General features: G+C 44.1%; 1 protein-coding gene across 1 annotated transcript in view; it reads left to right on the top strand.

Annotated features, from left to right (window-relative positions):
- Nucleotides 1–5,824: 5,824 nt before the first annotated feature.
- The window catches only part of MAP3K15 (mitogen-activated protein kinase kinase kinase 15), a gene marked incomplete at both ends in the record, with an annotated part of 70,505 nt that continues 56,553 nt past the window's right edge, over nucleotides 5,825–19,776 (top strand). The window contains one exon of the mRNA XM_079546932.1: nucleotides 5,825–6,143. Coding sequence (XP_079403058.1) covers nucleotides 5,825–6,143 — 319 coding nt within the window. The remainder of the gene's footprint in view (nucleotides 6,144–19,776) is intronic.

The following is a 19,776-nucleotide window of genomic DNA, read 5'->3' as shown; positions in this document are numbered from 1 at the left end:
TCTGTCCCCTTCTTTCCTGTAACTTCTCTTTAGATACTGAAAGGCTGTTATCAGGCCACATCTGAGCCTTCTCCAGGCTGAACAGCCCCAGCTCTCTCTGCCTGTCCTCATAGAAGAGGTGTTCCATCCCTTGGATCATTTTTGTGGCCTCCTCTGGATGGTCTCCAACAGGTCCGTGTCTCTCTTGTACTGAGGACTCCACATCTGAGAGCAGTACTCCAGGTGAGGCCTCACCAGCACAGAGTAGAGGGGCCAGATCACCCTCCTCACCATGCTGGCCACACTTCTTTTGATGCAGCCTAGGATTTGATTGACTTTCTGGGCGGTGAGGGCACATTGCTGGCTCTTGTCCAGTTTGTCATCCACCAGTATCCCCAGGTCTTTTTTGGCAGGGCTGCACTCAATCCTTTCAACCCTAGTTTGTATTGGCAGTGGATGTTGCCTCAACCCAGCTGCAAGCTCTTGCATTTGGATTTGCTGAACCTCATGAGGTTCACCTGGGCTCACTGCTCAAGCCTGTCTAGGTTCCTCTGGACAACATCCCATCTCTCTGGTGTGTTGACTGCACCCCACAGATTGGTGTCATCAGCAAACTTGCTGAGAGTGCATTCAACCCCACTGTCAGTGTCACTGATAAGAGCATTGATCCCAGCACTGACCTCTGGGTCAGAGACACTGAGCCATTGACCACTACTCTCTGAACAATTCCACATCCAATTCTTTGTCTATTGAACAGTCCAGCCATCAAATCCATATATTTCTAGTTTGGAGGAAAGGATGTTGCAGATTACTGTGTCAAAGGCCTTACTGAAGTCCTTAGATAGATGACATCAGTAGATCTTCCCATGTCCACTGATGCTGTGACACCATCATAAAAGCCTACTACTTATCAGTCTAAATGTACAAAGTTTTCAGTGGTACCTACTGTAAAAGTGAGTACCAACAGATGAGGTTTTTGATTTGTCACTTCAGAGTGATTTTTGCCTCTTCAAGATCGCTTTTCTTCTCGCAGTACCAACTGATAACAACATAACCATTCTGATTATGGATGTTTAAAATGTTTTTAAGCAGCATGAACGTCTTGTCTTTTCCTAAGTTTGTAAGTCTCGTACAGCCTTTTGTACCTGACATGTAGAGAAATGTAAGATTAGTCAAATCATGGAGTCTAAATGTCTCCATGATGCGTTTAAGTGAATTCCCTGCTATAGTCACATTTTGCTGGGATTTCATTAATCAGCAGATGGAATGAGCCCATTGGCCCAGGTGACCAAGTCATGGGTATTCTTTTAGTGACAAGTAACTTGGGAGAGGATGAAGGTAGGAACCTTGTCTTAGAACAGTCCAAAAGAACAACCACACAGAAAGCACTGAGCCATGACAGATAAAGAAGTTGAGGATACTTTGATCAGGTTGAAGACAGGAAAAATAGTCAGACTCAGGATGAATATGTGATTTTCAGTGAGTTCACAAATGTTATACCAAGCCACTTGAAGTTCCCTATTGTTCCTACAGGAAATGCATATTTCTGACCCCTCTGATCTGCTCAGTTGGAGAGAGACCCAACATGAGAAAAGATCTGTCAGGTTTAGGACTGCAAAATAGAAAACATTAATCTTGCGAGAGGGCCATATGAATGAAGAAATGTAGTGCTTACGTCTTCAAAGTATTAATGTCTACCAGCTGAGTACTGCATGTGGGCATGGCTTGCTTTTCTTCCCATCAGAAGTATAAACTTCAGAAAGGTTATGCGAAGTCATGTGAAATGTGTTGAAAAGAGGTGATGAGTGGTTTTCAGTTGGACTGATGATGGGCTGTGGTCTGGAGAAGCTGAATTAGCCCTGCACACAAGAGGAGATCTGAGCAGAAAGCTGCATCAAGAGACTGTGTCCTTGCACCAGCAGCTGTTTGCCCTCATTCTCTGTCAGCAGGTCAGATGAGCACATAAGGTCTTGCGCTTTACAGTGAAAAAAACTAATTTGATTTGATGAAAAAAACTGATTCAGCGATTGTATGGTGATTAGAGTTCATGCCAATTTGGGGCATCCTTGCAAAGCAAAACTGCCTGCGTGCGAATGCTATAAGCTTGTGGCATTTGTAGGCCTCTTTGTGAGGTTCCCTTTCAAGGCTCATTCATGCTGTTTAGCTGCCATTGCATATCTACAATATTTTGAATCTGAGATTTTGAACAAAACCAAGCAGCTTTGCTGGACTTCTTAAAGGGAATTCACAGGGTTTTATTTAGACTCTGGTAAAGCTTTTATTTGATGACTTTATAAAAGAGAACAGCTTTTATATGAATGCATAATTAACAATAAATAAGTCTTGTTTTCTTGTTCAATAAATACAATAACAATTTCCTTCTCACTCCTGTAAGAGCAGTATCTATATGGTTACTTGGATACCTGCTCACTGTAAATGAAAGTAAGTGGACAGCAGAGTAGAAACGGTACTACCAACAAGTTAATTAACAAAGTGTTTACCATTACCACTGTTTAACATCTTTGTCGATAACATGGAGAGTAGGATTGAGTGCACCCTCAGGAAGTTTGTGGACAACACCAAGCTGAATGGTGCAGTCACAGAATCACAGAATCGCAAGGTTGGAAATGACCTGCAAGATCATCTAGTCCAACCATCCTCCCAGCCACTTGAGGGGAAGGGATGCCATCCAAAGGGCATTGACAGGCTTGAGAGGTGGGCCTCTGCAAACCTTATGAAATTCAAGAAGTCCAAGTGCAAGGTTCTGCATCTGGGTATGGGCAATCCCAAGCACAGCCACAGACTGGGCAGAGAACATATTGAGAGTAGCTCTGTGGAAAAGGATTTGGGAGTGTTGGTTAATGAGCAGCCCATCAGGAGCTTGTGTGAGCTCAACAGAACCAGTGTGAGCTTGCAGCCCAGAAAGCCACCTGCATCCTGGGTTGCATCAAAAGAGGGGTGGCAGCAGGGACAGGGAAGAGATTGTCCACCCCTGCTCTGCTCTCATGAGGACCCATCATCTGCAGTACTGAGTCCCAGTCTGGAACCTTTCCCCCCCTCCCCCAGCAGAAGAAGGATGTGGAGCTGTTGAAACAGGTCCAGAGGAGGCCACAGAGATGCTCAGAAGGCTGGAGCACCTCTCTTCACAAGAAAGATTGAGCAAGTTAGGGTTGTTAAGCCTGGAGAAGAGAAGGCTCTTAGGTAATGATTCAACTTTTTACTTGCAAAGATACACTACAACCCCCCCGCATCCCCTCCAAAGTGAATTTCCTATTTGTTCTCACTCGGGTAACTTGCAAGACCTGAAGATACTGGTATTCAGTTGAAATATCAGTCCTACATCAAAGGCTCAGTTGCAGTATACAAAATGAAGCTTCTTCCTTTCAAAATACTCCTTGTTCCCAGCTACAAAGAAAGTCTACAAGCACAACAAATGGCACCATATTAAACTACTGAAAATGAATCTTCAGAATGTAGCAGCTTGTTAGAGAAAATGCCAGAGGAACAGTAAGGATATTGCATGGAAGAAGAGTGAATATAATCAAGAGAAGAGGAAAAGTCTCGTTGTACATTAAATATCTATGAAGAGAGACTGTTGCTCTGTTCCAAGATGAAGAGACAGACCTCTCAGCATGGAATGCAAAATGATGCCGAATGTTAATGTCTGCAGAATGAAACCCAAAGACACATCTTCTTTCTACAAGGAAACAGGATTGTGATAATCTCTAGAAGGCAGAAAAGGCTTTCTTATTATGTCTCAGCAGCATCCCCTTAAGTAATTCCAGCCCACATATTTGTTCCAAATTAACACTTCAACAACTTTCAAGATTACAGGGAGCACCACAGCACACCTCCATTGTTCTGAACCCATTCAACTGCAATTTGTTTTTGCATGTTAGCTGCTGAGAGCCTAAGAACACACTTAAGTAAGATTTTCTGTATAAATAATCCTTTAAATTTTACAATTTTATTTTTTATTCCAGTACCAGCTCTTCAGCTAAGCTTTCTTATATTGCAAAAAATACAAAGTAGGTTTTGTGCTGGGGAGGACCATAGAAGTGCGTACTAGCAATATTTGTCAGCTGAGGGCTGCCATATGCACACTGAGGTACTTCCACTCATGGATTTAGATTTTCCTTCTGTTGTATCAGAAAACTGTTGCCTTGCTGGTTCAAGGCTAATAGAGCTAGAGGTGTCAAATAGAAAGGCTTACTCATACCTAGAGAGGAAAACTTCCAGGAAGGGGTTGGAGCTCTGGCAGCCAAAGTAGATAATTTCTCCAATTCTCCATACTCGTGCTTTTGTAAAAAAAAAAAACAGGAATCTCAACCTCTGCAGCAAATATAACAGCTTACTTGCTCCAAACTCTCCAAAATGAGGGACAGATTTGCCTCTTATGTGTTGTTTCTACATCCATGTTGAGCCACACTGCACAGTGCTATCCCCATCTTGGAGTGTCTCTTGGAACAACTGGCTACTGGAACCCCTCTTTTGGTCACAATGGTGCCAGACACCTACAGAACAAAATAGTGTGCAATAAGTTGTTTTTATTGTATTATGGCATATGGTAAAAATATAAATTTCAGATAGCAGTAGGGAGAAAGGCTGCATCAGAAGGTAAAGATGCTGTCCTCTTAAAACTCGTTTGTAGCCCTAAGTGAAAAGTGAGGTGAATAGGCTTTCCAGCCAGGCTTGCTACTTCCAATCCAAATTCATTCAAGGCCTCAAGGTTTTCACAGTTCCTTTGGTCCCTGACCACCCTGATTTCAGTGCATGCCATGGTGCCCTTCTGACAGCTAAGATACAAAGCTGAGAGAAGGACTTGGCTGTCCCAGTGGACAGTAAGGTGACCATGAGCAGGCAGTGTGCCCTCATAGCCAAGAAGGCCAATGGTATCCTGGGATCCTGGGACGCATTAAAAAAGCATGGCCAGCAGGTTGAGGGAGATGATCCCTCTGCTCTGCCCTGGTGAGGCCACATCTGCAGTGTTGTGTCCAGTTCTGGGCTCCTCGGTTCAAGAAGGACAGAACTTCTGGAGCAAGCCAGGAGGAGGGCCGAAGAGATGATGGGGGGCTTGGATTATCTTCTGTATGAGGAAAGGCTGAGAGAACTGGGGCTGTTCAGCCTGGAGAAGGCTGAGAGGGGGTCTTATCCATGCTTACAAATACTTACAGGGAAGTTGTCAAGTGGATGGGGCCGGGTTCTTTTCACTGGTGCCATGAAGCTGGATCATGGAGCCACAGTCATGGGAGATTTTAAAGAAATAGGAGGAATTGAAGGATGCTTTGTTTCTCAAGCTTTTGGCACAGGTGGTCTATCTGGGGTCAAGACCATTTAAACGATAAGTGGAAAGATAAGATATTAGGGAAAGGGCGTAATACACTGGGCTGAGGGAAGAACAAGCAGCAACCAGTGGTCTTTGCCGCTTCGGCAACAGCCCGGAGATTTGGGCTGACAGCAGCAGACGCACTCCGGCTTTGCACGGGCATAGGGCGCTGCTCGACCCCTCTGAACGCAGCCGAGCTGGGCCGCCTCTTCAAGTAACAGCAGTGACCGCGGGGAGCGGGCGGTGCGCGGAGGCGGATTGCCCCGCGAGGGGCGGGGAAGGAAAGCGAGGCGCGAGGCGCGGTCGCCCCGACGGTGCCGCCTCCCCTCAGTCCTGCTCTGGTGGCGGCGGGACGCGGTGCGCCCGGGGCTGTGCTTCCGCCGGCCCACAGGGCTGCCCCGTCCGGGAGGGCGGCGTAGAGTTCGGCCTTCGCCTCGGCGACCGGCCGGGCGCGGCTGGAGTTCGCCCTCGGGCTGGCGATGGGGCGCGGCCCCGCCTGAGCACCTGCCGGCAGCCGCCATGGAGAGCCCCGCGGGCGGCGCGGCGGCGGAGCCCGCGCACCCCGGCGCGGAGCCAGAGCCGCCGACCCCCGGCCCGGCCGAGGGCGGCGGGGAGACGGCGGAGGGCGGCCCGGCGGCCCCGCGGTCCCGCTGTCTGCGGGCCGTGTACGTGCTGAACGACCCGCCCAAGGCGGGGGCCGGGGCGCGCAGCCCCGAAGCCGGGGCGAGGCAATGCCTGCTGCGGGCGTGCGAGGCGGAGGGTGCTCAGCTCGGCACGGTCAACTTCGGGGAGTTGGACTTCGGGGAGACGGCGGTGCTGGACGCCTTCTACGACGCGGGTGAGCCGGCGGGGCGGGGGGCTGCGGGGCGGGGGCTGCGGCTCATCTGCAGCGCGCACCAAGCCTCGGGACGGCGGCACTCTGGCTGGTGTAACTTGCTGACAAGCCTTGCCCGGTTCTCGAACTGGCTGGGAGCTCAGAGCTGGAAGCTGCCACTCTGCTGGTCCTCCAGGTGCCTCCTGCTCCCACTTGTTGCTCTGAATAGCAGCAATGCAGCCAGCAGGACAGAGCGATCTGTACTTTGCTCTGATGAGTGCTGTGTTCAGTTTTGCACCCCTCAATACAAGAAGGACATCGAGGCCTTGGAGTGTGTTCACAGAAGGGCAACGAAGCTGTGAGGGGTCTGGAGCACAAGTCTTATGGGGAACGGCTGAGGGAGCTGGGATTGTTTAGTTTGGAGAAGAGGAGGCTCAGTGGAGACCTTATTGCTCTCTATAACTACCTGAAGGGAGGTTGTGGTGAGGAGGGATTCAGCCTCCCAGCTAGCAGCAATAGAATGAGAGGGAATGGACTCAAGTTGTGCCGTGGGGGTTCAGGTTGGGTATTAGGAAACATCACTTCTCAGAAGGAGTGATGAGGCAGTGGCACAGGCTGCCCAGGGAGGTGGTGCAGTCACCACCCTTGGAGGTATTTGAGAACTGTGTGAATTTGGCATTGAGGGACGTGGTCAGTGGACATGGTGTGATGGGTTGGTGATTGGACAAGGTGATCTTAGTGTTTTGTTCCAACCTCAATGATTCTGTGATTCCAAGGAAGTGTAGAAGAAGTTGACCTGTTGGTGTTGCTTGCTGTCCAGGCTCCAGCTGATTATAGGTCTCTTTTGGTTCAAAAGGATCCTGCTCTCTCTTCTCCAGCCAAGCCACTTGAATGGTTGGGCAGCATGAGAAAGAGTCATATCCTTCTGAGCAAGCAGAGAGAGGAAGTCCCTAAGTTAATAGATCTTATTTAAAGTAATAAAAATTAGTGTGTGCACAACTTCCAGACTGATTTTTCTTGTAACCTTATGGGCAGACTTCAGGAAACTGGGGGAATCCTCTGAAGAGGAAAGTTCCTTGAAGTCCACATTTATGTCATCTTGCTCAAGAATACACTCTTGGGACAAGTTAAGGAAGACTTTTTAAGACTTTGTTCTCATTTTAAATGCTCATGTGATGAGTCCATTTCATCCTTCAGTAAGTCATCCATATTGACAAACAACACATCTTTTTGGCTGTTTACTAACTTCTCAGATGGGATTCCATTATGACTCTCTTAGCAGGGTTGGAAAGTGTTCTCTAATCATAACATATGCACTCTCTATGTCTCTTAGGACACAACCACAAGCAGCACCTTCTGTGTATCTCCCCTGTGTTTCTTTGTGTTATCCTCCTGAAGGGAAGTATGATACCGTACTGCTGGCCTCATCAATGCTAAATTTTTTTTGACAGTCCTACTGATGTATAGGCACATACTTCCTCTGCACTGCACTGAGAACTTATTATGAGACAGTTATTCATTTTCTTAAGTTCCTGCATTATTAAATAGGTGTCTCTTGCCTGGGATTGTGCCTAACTTTGCCAACTTCTTCGGTATTCAGGGCATCTTGGAGAACTGAGATCACTTTATGTGTGATTAATGTAACTGTAATACTGAACTACCTTACCACTGGATACCACTGTGACATTGTTATCTCTGCACTTAGTTAGCAAATGTTTTACATCACTTTTCTATCTAATTTTTTCATCCATTAAAAATCAATTAAATAGTTCTAAACTGAGAACTGTTCCAAAGGAGACTGTTCAAAACAGGCCCTGCATTCATACCTTTTCAGTAGCAGTGTTTTAAGACCAGTCAGGGGAACAACTCTGTAATCGATGCCCTAATTTAGCAAACTTTTAGGTCAAGGCATCTTGTCATATTGTTGCCTGTGTTAAGAGAATGAGTCACTGTTCTCAGCCAGCCCTGCAAGCTGTCCAAAAGCAGAGGGGTTTATTTGACCCTATGTACTTTTTTGGAAAACCATGCAGAATGTTACTGCTATGTTAGCATTTATGCCCTGCCGAGAATTCCAGATTAACTGCCATCAACTACAATGTAACCCTGAAAATGCAGGCGTCCTTAAATAAAAATGAATACATTTTTGAGTATGTATCAGCTGTTATCCAAAAATGCGGAAGCTGATAATTGGTTTTTTACTCATAACAGTCTCATTCAGCTATCCCACCATTTCCTCAGCCTCTGAAAAATCAGCCACTTTTAGTTCCTCTATTTTCATATATACAATTTATTGTTGTCATATTCTTTTTGTAGAATGTGTGTTGGATTGCTGCTGTTGGCATCTATTCAGTTCTTAACAAAGACCATTATAAATGTCGCGTGGTTAACTTTGTGTTCAGAAACTGTCTTCATTAAAAACAAAGTCCAGAGAGATGTTAGCCATTGTGATACTGATGGGATGTAGTGCAATGCATGTTTACTTTCTGTACATCATGGGCAGAACTTGAGGAAGCAGTTCCTATTGCTCTGTTATGATAGTTGGGCTTTTTTAATAGTTGCTTGCTTGCCTTTTGCTTTGCTGGCTGGAATCCTGACCAGCACGTATCTACTAACACTTAATGACTGAGCAGTGATGTCTTCACGTTCTGAATGATATCAGTGGGATCTTTGGTCAAAGCTCTGTCTGCTACCCTGCTTTTCCCACTCTGCCTGAAGTTGTGGCTGTTTACTTTAGTCAGAAGACACCCTCCTGAAGCAAGATTATGTATTTTATTTAGTATGAATCTCTGATAGTGTGATTATTGGAGTTGGTGCCTTTTTGAGGATAAAACCAGAAATCTTTAAGGATGGAGTGCAAAGAGAAAGAACAACAGGAAACTCTTTTTCCTGTCTGCAGGCAGAATTTCTGGTAGATTATTTCTCAGTAGGCCATTGAGAAGAGTGCTCAAAAGCACTTATATGCTGTAATGAAGGTAGGATGTCCTTCTTTTCTTCTTGAGCTTACTCATTACTGACTTCCCACCATTTGAAATCTTATCATGAAGTGTGATTTATGTCTCAGGTATGTTAATGCAGACCAGCAGGTAATGCAAAATGACTCTCATCTTCAGAAATCACTAAACTTTCTATGGTGCTTTGATAAAAGGGAACTTGTAAGTTCTACAGCTCCTGTGAGAGCAAACTCGTGACAAACGGTAAAATTAGGGCTTGTTAACAAGATGATGAGCTCTCTTTGGTCTCTTTGTCTGACTTCTAGAACAACCTGACTCTTTGGTCAGGTTGTTCTAGAAACAAGCAATCGACAAAGTAATTTATGTCATACAGAAGTGAGTGATGGTGTCTATGGAACAAAGAAGCAATCAGGGGGAGGCTTGGAATATTTCTTGGATCGTTTGGCCATGATGTTTTGAGATGATGGCAGTTATTGAAGTCAGCAGCATGAAAGTTGTCTGAAAGGAAGACAGACCAGGCAGAGACTGAACTATGGAGCAATAAAGCTAGGATTTGCCTGAGAAAAAGGTTACTCCTGCAACAATCCAGGAAACAGTATGTCAGATTGTTTATCTGTGTAATGGAATGGTAAGGCAGCCCCAGATGCACTGTTGGATATCCTGACACCTGTCCAGCAGCCCTCTCTTCACTCAGAGCCAATGTTAGACTGGAGAGGGCTTCCAGACAGTGCCTGAAAGGTGGGTCCTCCTTACACTCTATCATAGTTGTAACGTTACCCTGATTTCACGTCCCTGAAACTATTTTTCTTCAAGCCATGAAAGGGAAAGGCAGCTTGTCTGTTCTGGGTCCTGGTTTTCTGACTGGCACTGACTGAAGCCACGTTGTCACCCATAGCCAGCCACTGCCCTGAAGCCCTCTTCCCTCTGAAGGCTGGCATCCTCACTGCAGAATTGGCAGGAATGCTTCAATACCTACAATCAGAGGCAAGGATGTCAGGATAAAGTAAACGTTTATCTTCAAGCTAATACACAGTGTGGTAACTGGTATAGCTGAGCTGGAGGCACATATTTGCCTTGCTGACTCTGCTGCAGGAATTGTGATCTCTAACAGGAAGGTGAGGATGACAGGTGAGGGCAATAACCTTAAATAAACGTCAACAAACCTTGCTGCTGCAGTTTATCTTTGCTCTTAGGTGTGACAGTGAGTGGTGGGAAGGGGTTAAAGGTTGGCTGAGTGTCTGATGCTTACTTCAGCAGGCAGAGGTAGCAGTTTTATTGAGGAATACTTGGTATTTCTCTTTTCATTTCTTCTGCAACTGGCCATGTGGCTGAGGGTGTATTTTCTTTTTAAATCTGAGGAGATATGTGCACAGGGTGATATGGAAACATGAAGAGAAGCAGTAAAACCATCTTCAGAGCGGGAAGGTGGTAGCCGAGAGGCTGGGGCTGACTAGGTTAGGTGTTATGCTGCTTTAATATAATAGCAGAGCTGTCAGGACCTGACCCTTTATCTCTGTGTGATACTGCATATGCAGAACAACTCTGGGAGACTTCAGCCAAGCACTTCATTGTGCCGCCAAAGTAAAATATTTTGCTAACAAGACTGTAATGTAGTAGCAGTACAGCCCTTTTATATCCAAGGACGTGAGGTAAATTTTAAATGACAGTAGCAAGCTTGATGCAGTCCATCAAGTGTTTGTTATTGCATTCTGATACATCCTAGGTGCCATGGTGCAACCTTTACATTCTAAATGTGTATTTTTCTTTAATGATATTGGGTTCAACTTCCAGCATGAAGTCATCTTACAGGAATGCTTACTTGAATTCAGAGATTTGTATGCTTCACTCAACATTATTTTCACTGTCAACAGTGAAACATAGCTGTATATCAGCCTTATTGCTCTTTTAACATGTAGCTTGAAGGGCTTCGCTTTGGTTCAGCTTGCCTATAGGATTATGAAATAGCTCTCTTGATGTCAGCTGGACAATATTAGAAACACATAAGCAAGTAACCATAAGTAGGTTGTATTGAGTTCATTCATGTTCCTGTGCTGTAAATATCTGCAGGGTGGATGTCAGGTGGATGGGGGCCAGGCTCTGCTCAGCAATGCTCAGTGACAGAGCAAGGGGCTGTGGGTACAAACTGGAACATAGGAAGTTCCATATGAGCATAAGGCATGTGAAGGCAACAGAGCCTTGGAGCAGACTATCCGGAGAAACAATAGAATCTCCTTCTCTGGAGATATTCAAATACTGTCTGGATGCTTTCCTGTGTAAGCAGCTGTAGGGAATCTACTTCAGCAGGGGGTTGGACTCGATTGGACTTCCTTGGAGGGTTAGACTTGCTTGGGACTGGTGCTTTTAATATTTTTATCAATGACATCAATGATGGCATTGAGTGTACCGTCAGCAAGTTTGCTGATGACACCAAGCTGAGTGGTGCAGTTGACACAGTGGAAGGAAGGGATGCCATTCAGAGGGACCTCGGCAGACTTGAAAGGTGGGCCCGGATGAACCTAATGAGGTTCAACACGGCAAAGTGCAAGGTTTTGCTCTTGGACCAGAGGAATCCCAGGCATATCCCAGACTGGAAGGAGCAGTCCTTGAGAGCAGCCCTGCAGAGAAGGACCTGCAGGTCCTGATGGATGAAAATCTGAACACAAGTAGCAGTGTGCTCTTGCAGCTTGGAAAGCAAATGGTATCCTGGGCTCCATCAGAAGAGGGGGGGGACAGGGAGGTGATTGTCCTTCTCTGCTCTCCCTTGTGAGGCCCCATTGGGGGTACTGTGTCCAGGTCTGGAGCCCCAGTACAAGAAAGACAGAGAGCTGTTGGAGAGGGTCCAGAGGAGAACCACAAAGATGATCAGGGGACTGGAGCACCTCCCCTACAGAGACTGGCTGAGGAAGGTGGGCTTGTTCAGCCTGGAGTAAAGAAGGCTGTGGGGTGACCTCATTGCAGCCTTTCAGTACCTAAAGGGAGCCTACAAACAAGAGGGGAATCAACTCTTTGAAAGGGTGGATAACAGCAGGACAAGGGGAAATGGTTTTAAGTTGAGTGAGGGGAGATTTAGGTTGGATGTCAGGGGGAAGTTCTTTACAGAGGGAGTGGTGAGGTGCTGGAACAGGCTGCCCAGAGAGGTTGTGGATGCCCCGTCCCTGGAGGTGTTCAAGGCCAGGTTGGATGGGGCTCTGGGCAGCCTGGTCTAGTATTAAATGGGGAGGTTGGTGGCCCTGCATGTGATGGGGGGTTGGAGATTCATGATCTTTGAGGTCCCTTCCAACCGTGGGCATTCTGTGATGATCTTCAGCAATCTACTCCAACCTCACCTATGCTTTGTGTGTTCTGTCATGTAATGCTTTTATTACCTGTTTTTGTTTTATTTATATCTATATCTCACTTCTGTTTTATCATGGAATTACACATGGTTATTAAGCAAATCACAGGTGTTTATGTATCCCTAGTTAACAAGAAATTGATATTCCTGTTTTGCAGATGTAGAAGTTTGAGGTAAGGCTCTTCTAATAAGGAGTTGGTGCAGAACTGGGGGAAGAACTCCAGATTTTGGGGATTCTTCTGCACTCTGCTCCAGTGGTGGCCCCTAGTTCTAACTCACTGGCTGTTCTGTGCTGGCTGCAAATCCACATCTAGCTAACCTGTGGGGCATGCTGCTGCTCTGGTGCAGGCAAAGGAGCAGCCCCTAGCACTGCCTGCTTGGGCTGCTGCCTTTCACGCTCCAGTGATATTACATGGCTGGAATTAGGCAGTCAGGTGTATAGGGTCACTTTTTTAGGAGAACTTCAAGTTGGTGTACAGCTTGCTGGTGAAACTTGTGAACATGGTAGGCTCCTTCCCTCATGCTTCAGTGTGTATGTGAGTTGCTTTAGCCTCATGCAACCTTTGAACTGCAGCGCGTGTGCTTGAGACCAAGCCAAGAAGGAGCACAGCTGTTGTTTTATCCTGCTTCCAAGCACAGGCTTGCTGTAAACAGCATAGCTCCAGTCTCTGCTGAGGTCTGTGTGGTTCAGCTGGCAGCTGCTGGTGGGCCAAATATGTACAATTTCACCTAGCCTGTTATCTTTCAGAGATGCTGCAACTAGCTTCACTTTTTCCTTGAAGGGTGGGGTGGCTATGGAGGTGTGCCAGGAGCAAAAGCTGCATTGCTGTGGTCTGTGAGGAAGCAGCATGAATTCTGACTCTTAAAAGTTATGGATCACTGTACCATAATAAACTATGCTTGCTTTTCTACCCTTCATAATAAGTTAGCCTCACAGAAGTCAATCGCTCTGCTGTAGTGTTAATGCTGAAACTTTTCACTGGTACAAAACCCAGAGCTCTCCCTGCTCCATGGCTCAAGCCACAAGACTGCAGATTCTTACAGTCACTTGCTGTTGACTTTTTCTGCCAGTTTGAAGTTTTAAACTAATTTTCAGAGTGAGTAATACAAATATTAGTGAGGGTTTTTTGTTTGTTTGGCTTCGGCTTTTTTTCTGCTGAGTTTTGATCTTTGATCTGTACTCTGCTACACCACAATAAGTGTGACAGAGCAATCCTAGGAAGAGCTGGCATGAACTTGGGGTAAAGCAGTTTGCCTTAGCACTGCAACTAAACTCTCATCCAGTCTACAGAAAGGGGCAATACATAGTTCAGAAATCTTTAAAAGATCTTTAAAAGGAGAAATTTACTTAGTAGAAAAATTTGTGTGTGATAATGATGACCTTCATAGTATCTGCAGCCATTTTTTTTAATTAATAATTTTTATTTTTATACACATCTGTAGAAACTAATGTCCTCCCACAACATACAAAGAAAAACGTGCTTCTGCAAGAAGTGCCAGAGACTTCATGAAATCTACTTGGCTGATTTCAATTAAGAAATTTGACAGCAGATTCAGATGTGTGATAAACAGAACAGTCCAACAAATCGTCATCAAAATGCAGTTAACAACAGTTGAACAATTGAATTCACAATGAAAAAGCCATTGTTTTGGGTTTTTATTAAATACTTGGTGCTTTTCTTCTTCTGTTAAGCAGAGATATTGTCAACATACACGTTAGGCTTCATTTTATGACAATTTATGTATATGTATATTTTGAGATGAGCCATCCTACAGTCTAATAAAAGATGGAGAACACATTTAAAGGCTTGTTATAAGATCACTGTTTTATGTAACTGTGTCTGAACTGCAGCACGGAAGTACTAATATTCCTCTGATAGAGATCCTGTGATAACTAGCTTGGAGTTACATTATTTATTTACTTTTAGTTATGCTCTATTTTGAAACAGGGAAATTTTGTATGGGTGCGCTGTGTTAACTAACAGGCAGTGTTCATGTTAATGTTCCCCATTTGCAAGTTGGAAGTAATAACTCATATTGTATTTATAGGATAGTTAAAGTACATAATGTTGGTAATTCGCTTTGGAAATTAGGTCCTCTACTGAAATCCTAGATTTTATTGATCAGTACCTGGAAATAGTGCTTCCTAATTTTTTAATGGGCGTTGCACATCTCTGAAATTACAATATTCAGTGGTGGATAAGGATTTTTACAGTAATGCATGCAGCGTTTAGGCGGGCACATAAAGCTTGTGCTGTGTACAGGCAAGGTAAAAATACCAGATTGGATCCACATCTGCCCAACATCCAGAATACTGATTCAAGAACTCTGCCTGTACATGAGTGCAAGCTTTTTGGCTCACAGAGAATGTTGTGGTTTTATGTAAACTTTATTTGCATTTCCACTTTAACAATGCTGCCTGTCTTCAATTAACAATTTATCCATTAATGTTGTACTTCCATGTGGGCCCTAAATGGAAGTCTGAGGCTCTATAAAGAGGAAGTCTGTGATATAGTTTTGAGACCGATGCCACAGTTTGGTATGGACAAGTACAGATCTCTAGTGATGGAGTTGTTTCTTGATAATTGTTTTTAAACAAATGATTTGGAAGAAAATAAGGGATTTAGAGCAGGTAAGTGTCATTTGTCTTTGTATGTTACATTTTTCATTCTTTAAAAAGATAATAATAATAAAAAAAAGCTCTTAAATAGCTTTACACAGGCCTATAAACTTTGGCGTACCAAAATATTTCTATTTCTTTCCATGGTAGAGCCTTGTACTTTGATCAGTCTTATCTCTAACGTTTCTTTGGACAGAAGATAAAATGCAGCATAATTTTGTTTTTTTCACATGTTTTTGATATATGTCGTTGGCCAGTGTGTGATGTGCTCGGGATGTGCAGATTGAGCAAGTATGTGCTGCTTCCCATCTAAGATATTCAACCTTATATGAGTGACTGAAGTCATTTAGGTTGGATAAGCGCTCAAAGGTTTGGAGGTTATGTGAACCTCATTGGCCTTGCAGTTAAGAAGGAAGGGAAAGCCATTCTTGTTGAATTTCATACTCTTCTTAATTGTACTTAGGTCAGGCAATCCCTTAAAGAATTTTACTTTTTTTTTAAATTGTACTTCAATCCCTTTCATTGGCTCTTATGACTCCATTGCCTCTCATGACTCAGTGTAGGAAGTGCCAAGGTGAATGAGAAGTTACATCAAGTTAAACTTTCTTATTTCCCCCCCCCTAAACTACAGGCAAAGTTCAAATCAGGTTCAGGGCTGGGTGCCTTTTTCTGTATGCTCTCTTAACTGGCAAGCTCAGCTCTAGTAAACATTGCAGTGGAAACAATCTCATGTGACACTTGGCACACAGCTAGTGCTAGCATGAAATGCCTGCTTTTAATTTATTCCACTGCTTCTCTCAGCTAAACAAGGTGGCAAAATGGCTGACTGTGCAGAAGTAGTGGGCTCCCTGACTTGCTAGGGAAACTTGGGAAATAATGTTATCCTCACCTCAGGCACTGAGGTTAGGGCACCACAATGTAAGAAGAATATAGCAAGCATCCAAAGAAGGGCTACAGAGATGGTGAAGGGTCCAGAATGTGACACGTCAGCAGCTGAGGGCCTGTGTTTGCTCAGCGCACAGCAGAGGAGCTGAGGGGAGGCCTGACAGCGGCTGCAGCTCCTCACAGGGAGCGGAGGGGCAGCGCTGAGCTCTGCTCTGTGTGACAGCGACAGGGCCCGAGGGAACGGCGTGGAGCTGCGTCAGGGGAGGGCAGCTGGGGGTCAGGGAAAGGGGCTGCACCACAGGGTGGAGGGCGGGGAACCCCATGAGGGGCAACCCAGAAGGCTGCCAGGGCAGTGGGCACTGCCCCAAGTGCCAGAGTTCAACACTCTCACACACTGGGTTTGGTTTTGGATGGTGCTGTATGGAGCCAGGGATTGGACTCCATGATCCTTGTGAGTCCCTTCCAACTTGAGGCATTCTGTGGGTCTGTGAAAAGCATGTACAATATGAGATCTGCTCCTTATGGCTGTCTAGCACCTATATCAAAGCTTTTAATACACTAAGAGTATGTAAGCAGGGAAAAACTGAGCAGGTTTCTTTCTCAGGTAATCTGTGGTGGATAAATATTTTTGTAGTGTTCTGCATATGTCGATTTGAAATACTTTATCAGCCACTGCTCAGGGCTTTGGGAAAAGTGAGAAATAAGTGACTTCTGGAAATTTCGTTTGCTTAATGTCTGTGAATAACAAGAAGGGAAACTGATACTTGTTCTTTAAATACACTGTGACAATTTTTGAATGATGCTTTGTTAGTGTACATTTGGATATCAAGGTTGAACAAGCATGTGGGAAGTGTAAATAGCTGTCTCTTTCAATCTGCTTGGGCTGTTAAATTGCTCAAACACTAAGATCCAAGTGATGAGGTCTCTCCCTCAGTTTCGAATCCACGAGCCTGAAGGAAATTGTGTAAATAGTGATCTCTTGTGCACGTCACAATGTTCATTTATTGGCAGCATGAAGACCTTGTCAGTACTCACTTGATTTGATTATGGTTGGTAACTAAAGATCTGTGGCTCAGAGTGGGTGAACTTTTGCAGGAAGGATGACCATTGAAGGGCTGTATGCTGTAAATTTTCCAGTGAATGTGTATACACACTTCATTTTAACTGTGATTTCTCACACCACTGTGTTACCTGCCTCAAACTTGAGGTCATGTTGTTCTTAAAACACCAAAAACTGCAGTATGGAATCATAGAATGGCTTGGGTTGGAAAGGACCCCAAGGATTATAAAGTTCCAACCCCCCTGCCACAGGCAGGGCCACCAACCTCCAGATCTGGTACTCAACCAGGTTGTCCAGGGCACCATCCAACCTGGTCTTGGACACCTCCAAGGACGGAGCATCCACAACCTCTCTGAGTTAAACACAGACTAGTAAAGCTAGTTTTAGTATGAATGCCGTTGGCTTTCAAGGAAATGTAATGCTTAGATTTGTCTTGAAAGGTAATGTTTAGTGAGAATTCAATGAATGTAAACTTCATCCATAGGCCAGGAATATGCAATTTCTGGGAAATTCAAGCAAGAGTTTGGTGTTCAGAGAAATCTTAGCGGTGGGTCTAATTTGTGACAGTCCTTCTGTTCCTCCTTCAGAGGCAGAGTAACTGCAGGTCTAGTGTTGATGATGAAGAACTGTATTTTTTTCTAGTGGCCAGTTCACTGATTAGCTGGTGGGAACATCTGCAGGGAAGTATCTGCTGAGATTTTATAATTCTTGACTGAAATGCATTAGAAGTTGAATGTGGTACTTCAGAGAAGGACTGCTAGGCTCTATAGAACACCTCATAGCACAAAGCACCTTACATGCCATTATTTCTGACTCCCTTCACAGCTAGTGGAGAGAAATGTGCACTTCTGAGCTACAGTTCTTTTCATATAATCATGAAATCCTTAGAGTTGGAAGGGACCTCTGAAGGCCATCTAGTCCAGCTCCCCTGCAATGAACAGGAACACCACAGCTACATCAGTTTGCCCAGGGTCTTATCTAGCCTGGCCTTGAAAGTCTCCAGGTACAGGGCACCCCCCACATCTCTGGGCACTGGTTTCAGTGCCTCACTACCATTAATGTAAAGGACTTTTCTTTATATCTAACCCAAATCTACCCTCTTTGAGCTTGAAACCATTTCCATTTTTCTATCACCACAGACTCTGCTAAAGAGTCTGTTCCCTTCTTACCTGTAGCTCCCGTTTAGATACTGAAAGACTGCTGTCAGATCACCTGAAGAGGAGCCACAGGAGGGAAGGGGACAGGCTAAAGTAGACTTCTGATGGATCAGACAAATGGTATTTTAAAAGTGCTTTATCTCTCTGCATTGACAATGAGGGGAGTGAAGATGATCTCATGAGACCAAACACCTGTCTTGTGACTGACCAAATGGCTGCTGAATCTTAGTTTTGGAATAAATAACATTAATTGAGACTAGCATGAGTATGTCCAGGGAGTCTGACTATTCAGACTCTGTTTTGGTACACGGGAGCACTAAGCCTTCTTAATTTGGCATGGGAGGATGCTTAATACTGCCAAAAGAACAAGTTCCCCAACATGTTTTCAGAAATGACTGGATTGTTTTAATTAAATTGTTTGTAAGGAAAAAAAAAAAAAAAAAAAACCAGAAACACAAGCACACAACCTCAAGCAAATTGGCAAAGTTGGGAAAAAAAATAAGACTGAGAACAAAGGTTTGTTGTGGAAAACAGTGAGCAATTTCTAAGCTTAGACATACACAGTTTAGAGTAAATTACATATTTTCTAACTTCTGCAGTTCAATAATGCAACAAAAGGTTGTCTAGGATCAGTTCTTTTCATGCTGTTAACATTTTAGGAAAAGAAGAAAAATAAATTTTTCTACCCCTTCTGGTGACGGGTTCTTTTCAGGTGTTTTGCTATTCCAATATTTTCTAGTAAGGCAATGTTTTCATATTCATGCTTGTGCAGAGCTTTAAAAGTGCATTCTACTTTTGGATTTGCCATGTGTTCTATTAACTATATTAATTTTCTTCGTGCACCAGTTCTTGAAGTTGCACAGTTGTATTCTGTCTGGCAGAGTTTGAGAAACACTCTTGGAAGATCAGTTAAATATAAGCACAGACATTGGGCACAAGTTTTGCTTTTCTGGATCAGTAGAACTGCTTTCCTATTTTAGAATAATGCTTTGCCTTCTTTGAAATGTACAGTTTTACAGTGAATTTAGTTGTATTTAGGAAACATCTAATAATGTTTCATAAAGCTTTTGCTTTTCATTTCCAAGGACTTTGGGAGAACCTTTCCTTCCATTTAACAACACACAAAATCTTTAATATGCTATTGAGGGATTGCAAGATTGAGGTGATGTATCTAATCAATAAGGAAGCTGCAGGACATAAAAGTAAATGAGAAAATGAATTTATTTTCTATATCAATCCCTAAAACTGGCAGTATTACTTACCTGCTGTAATTTGTTCTGCTGCTTTTAAATGAATTGTAGTTTCTTGTGTGTGATTTAATTTTTGCGGTGAGCGGGTTCTTTTGACAATAAGGAGTACATATCAGTTATAAATATGAATACTTCATCATGGTTTAGAAAAATTAATAGTTTTAAATACTCGTTTCTCCTGAATTGCAGTAAACATCACTGGAACACTAAAAATACGCTCTGTTTCTGTTTTTAATGTGTGTCCTCTGGTACAGATGAAAGAGGCAGTATCTGAGTACTGCTGTAAAGTAGCACCACAGTGCTGACAGGATTAATGGCTGTAATGTTTGGGTCTGAATGTAACCCTGTTCTGGATCAGTCTGGATGAAAAGGGTGCTTGTGCAGAAAGCTCGAGATGAAT

Source organism: Tetrao urogallus (assembly GCF_951394365.1).
Source record: "Tetrao urogallus genome assembly, chromosome: 1".
NCBI classification, from domain to species: Eukaryota; Metazoa; Chordata; class Aves; order Galliformes; family Phasianidae; genus Tetrao; species Tetrao urogallus.
The sequence above is the reverse complement of the archived record's forward strand: the minus strand, read 5'-3'. Positions and strand labels throughout refer to the sequence as shown.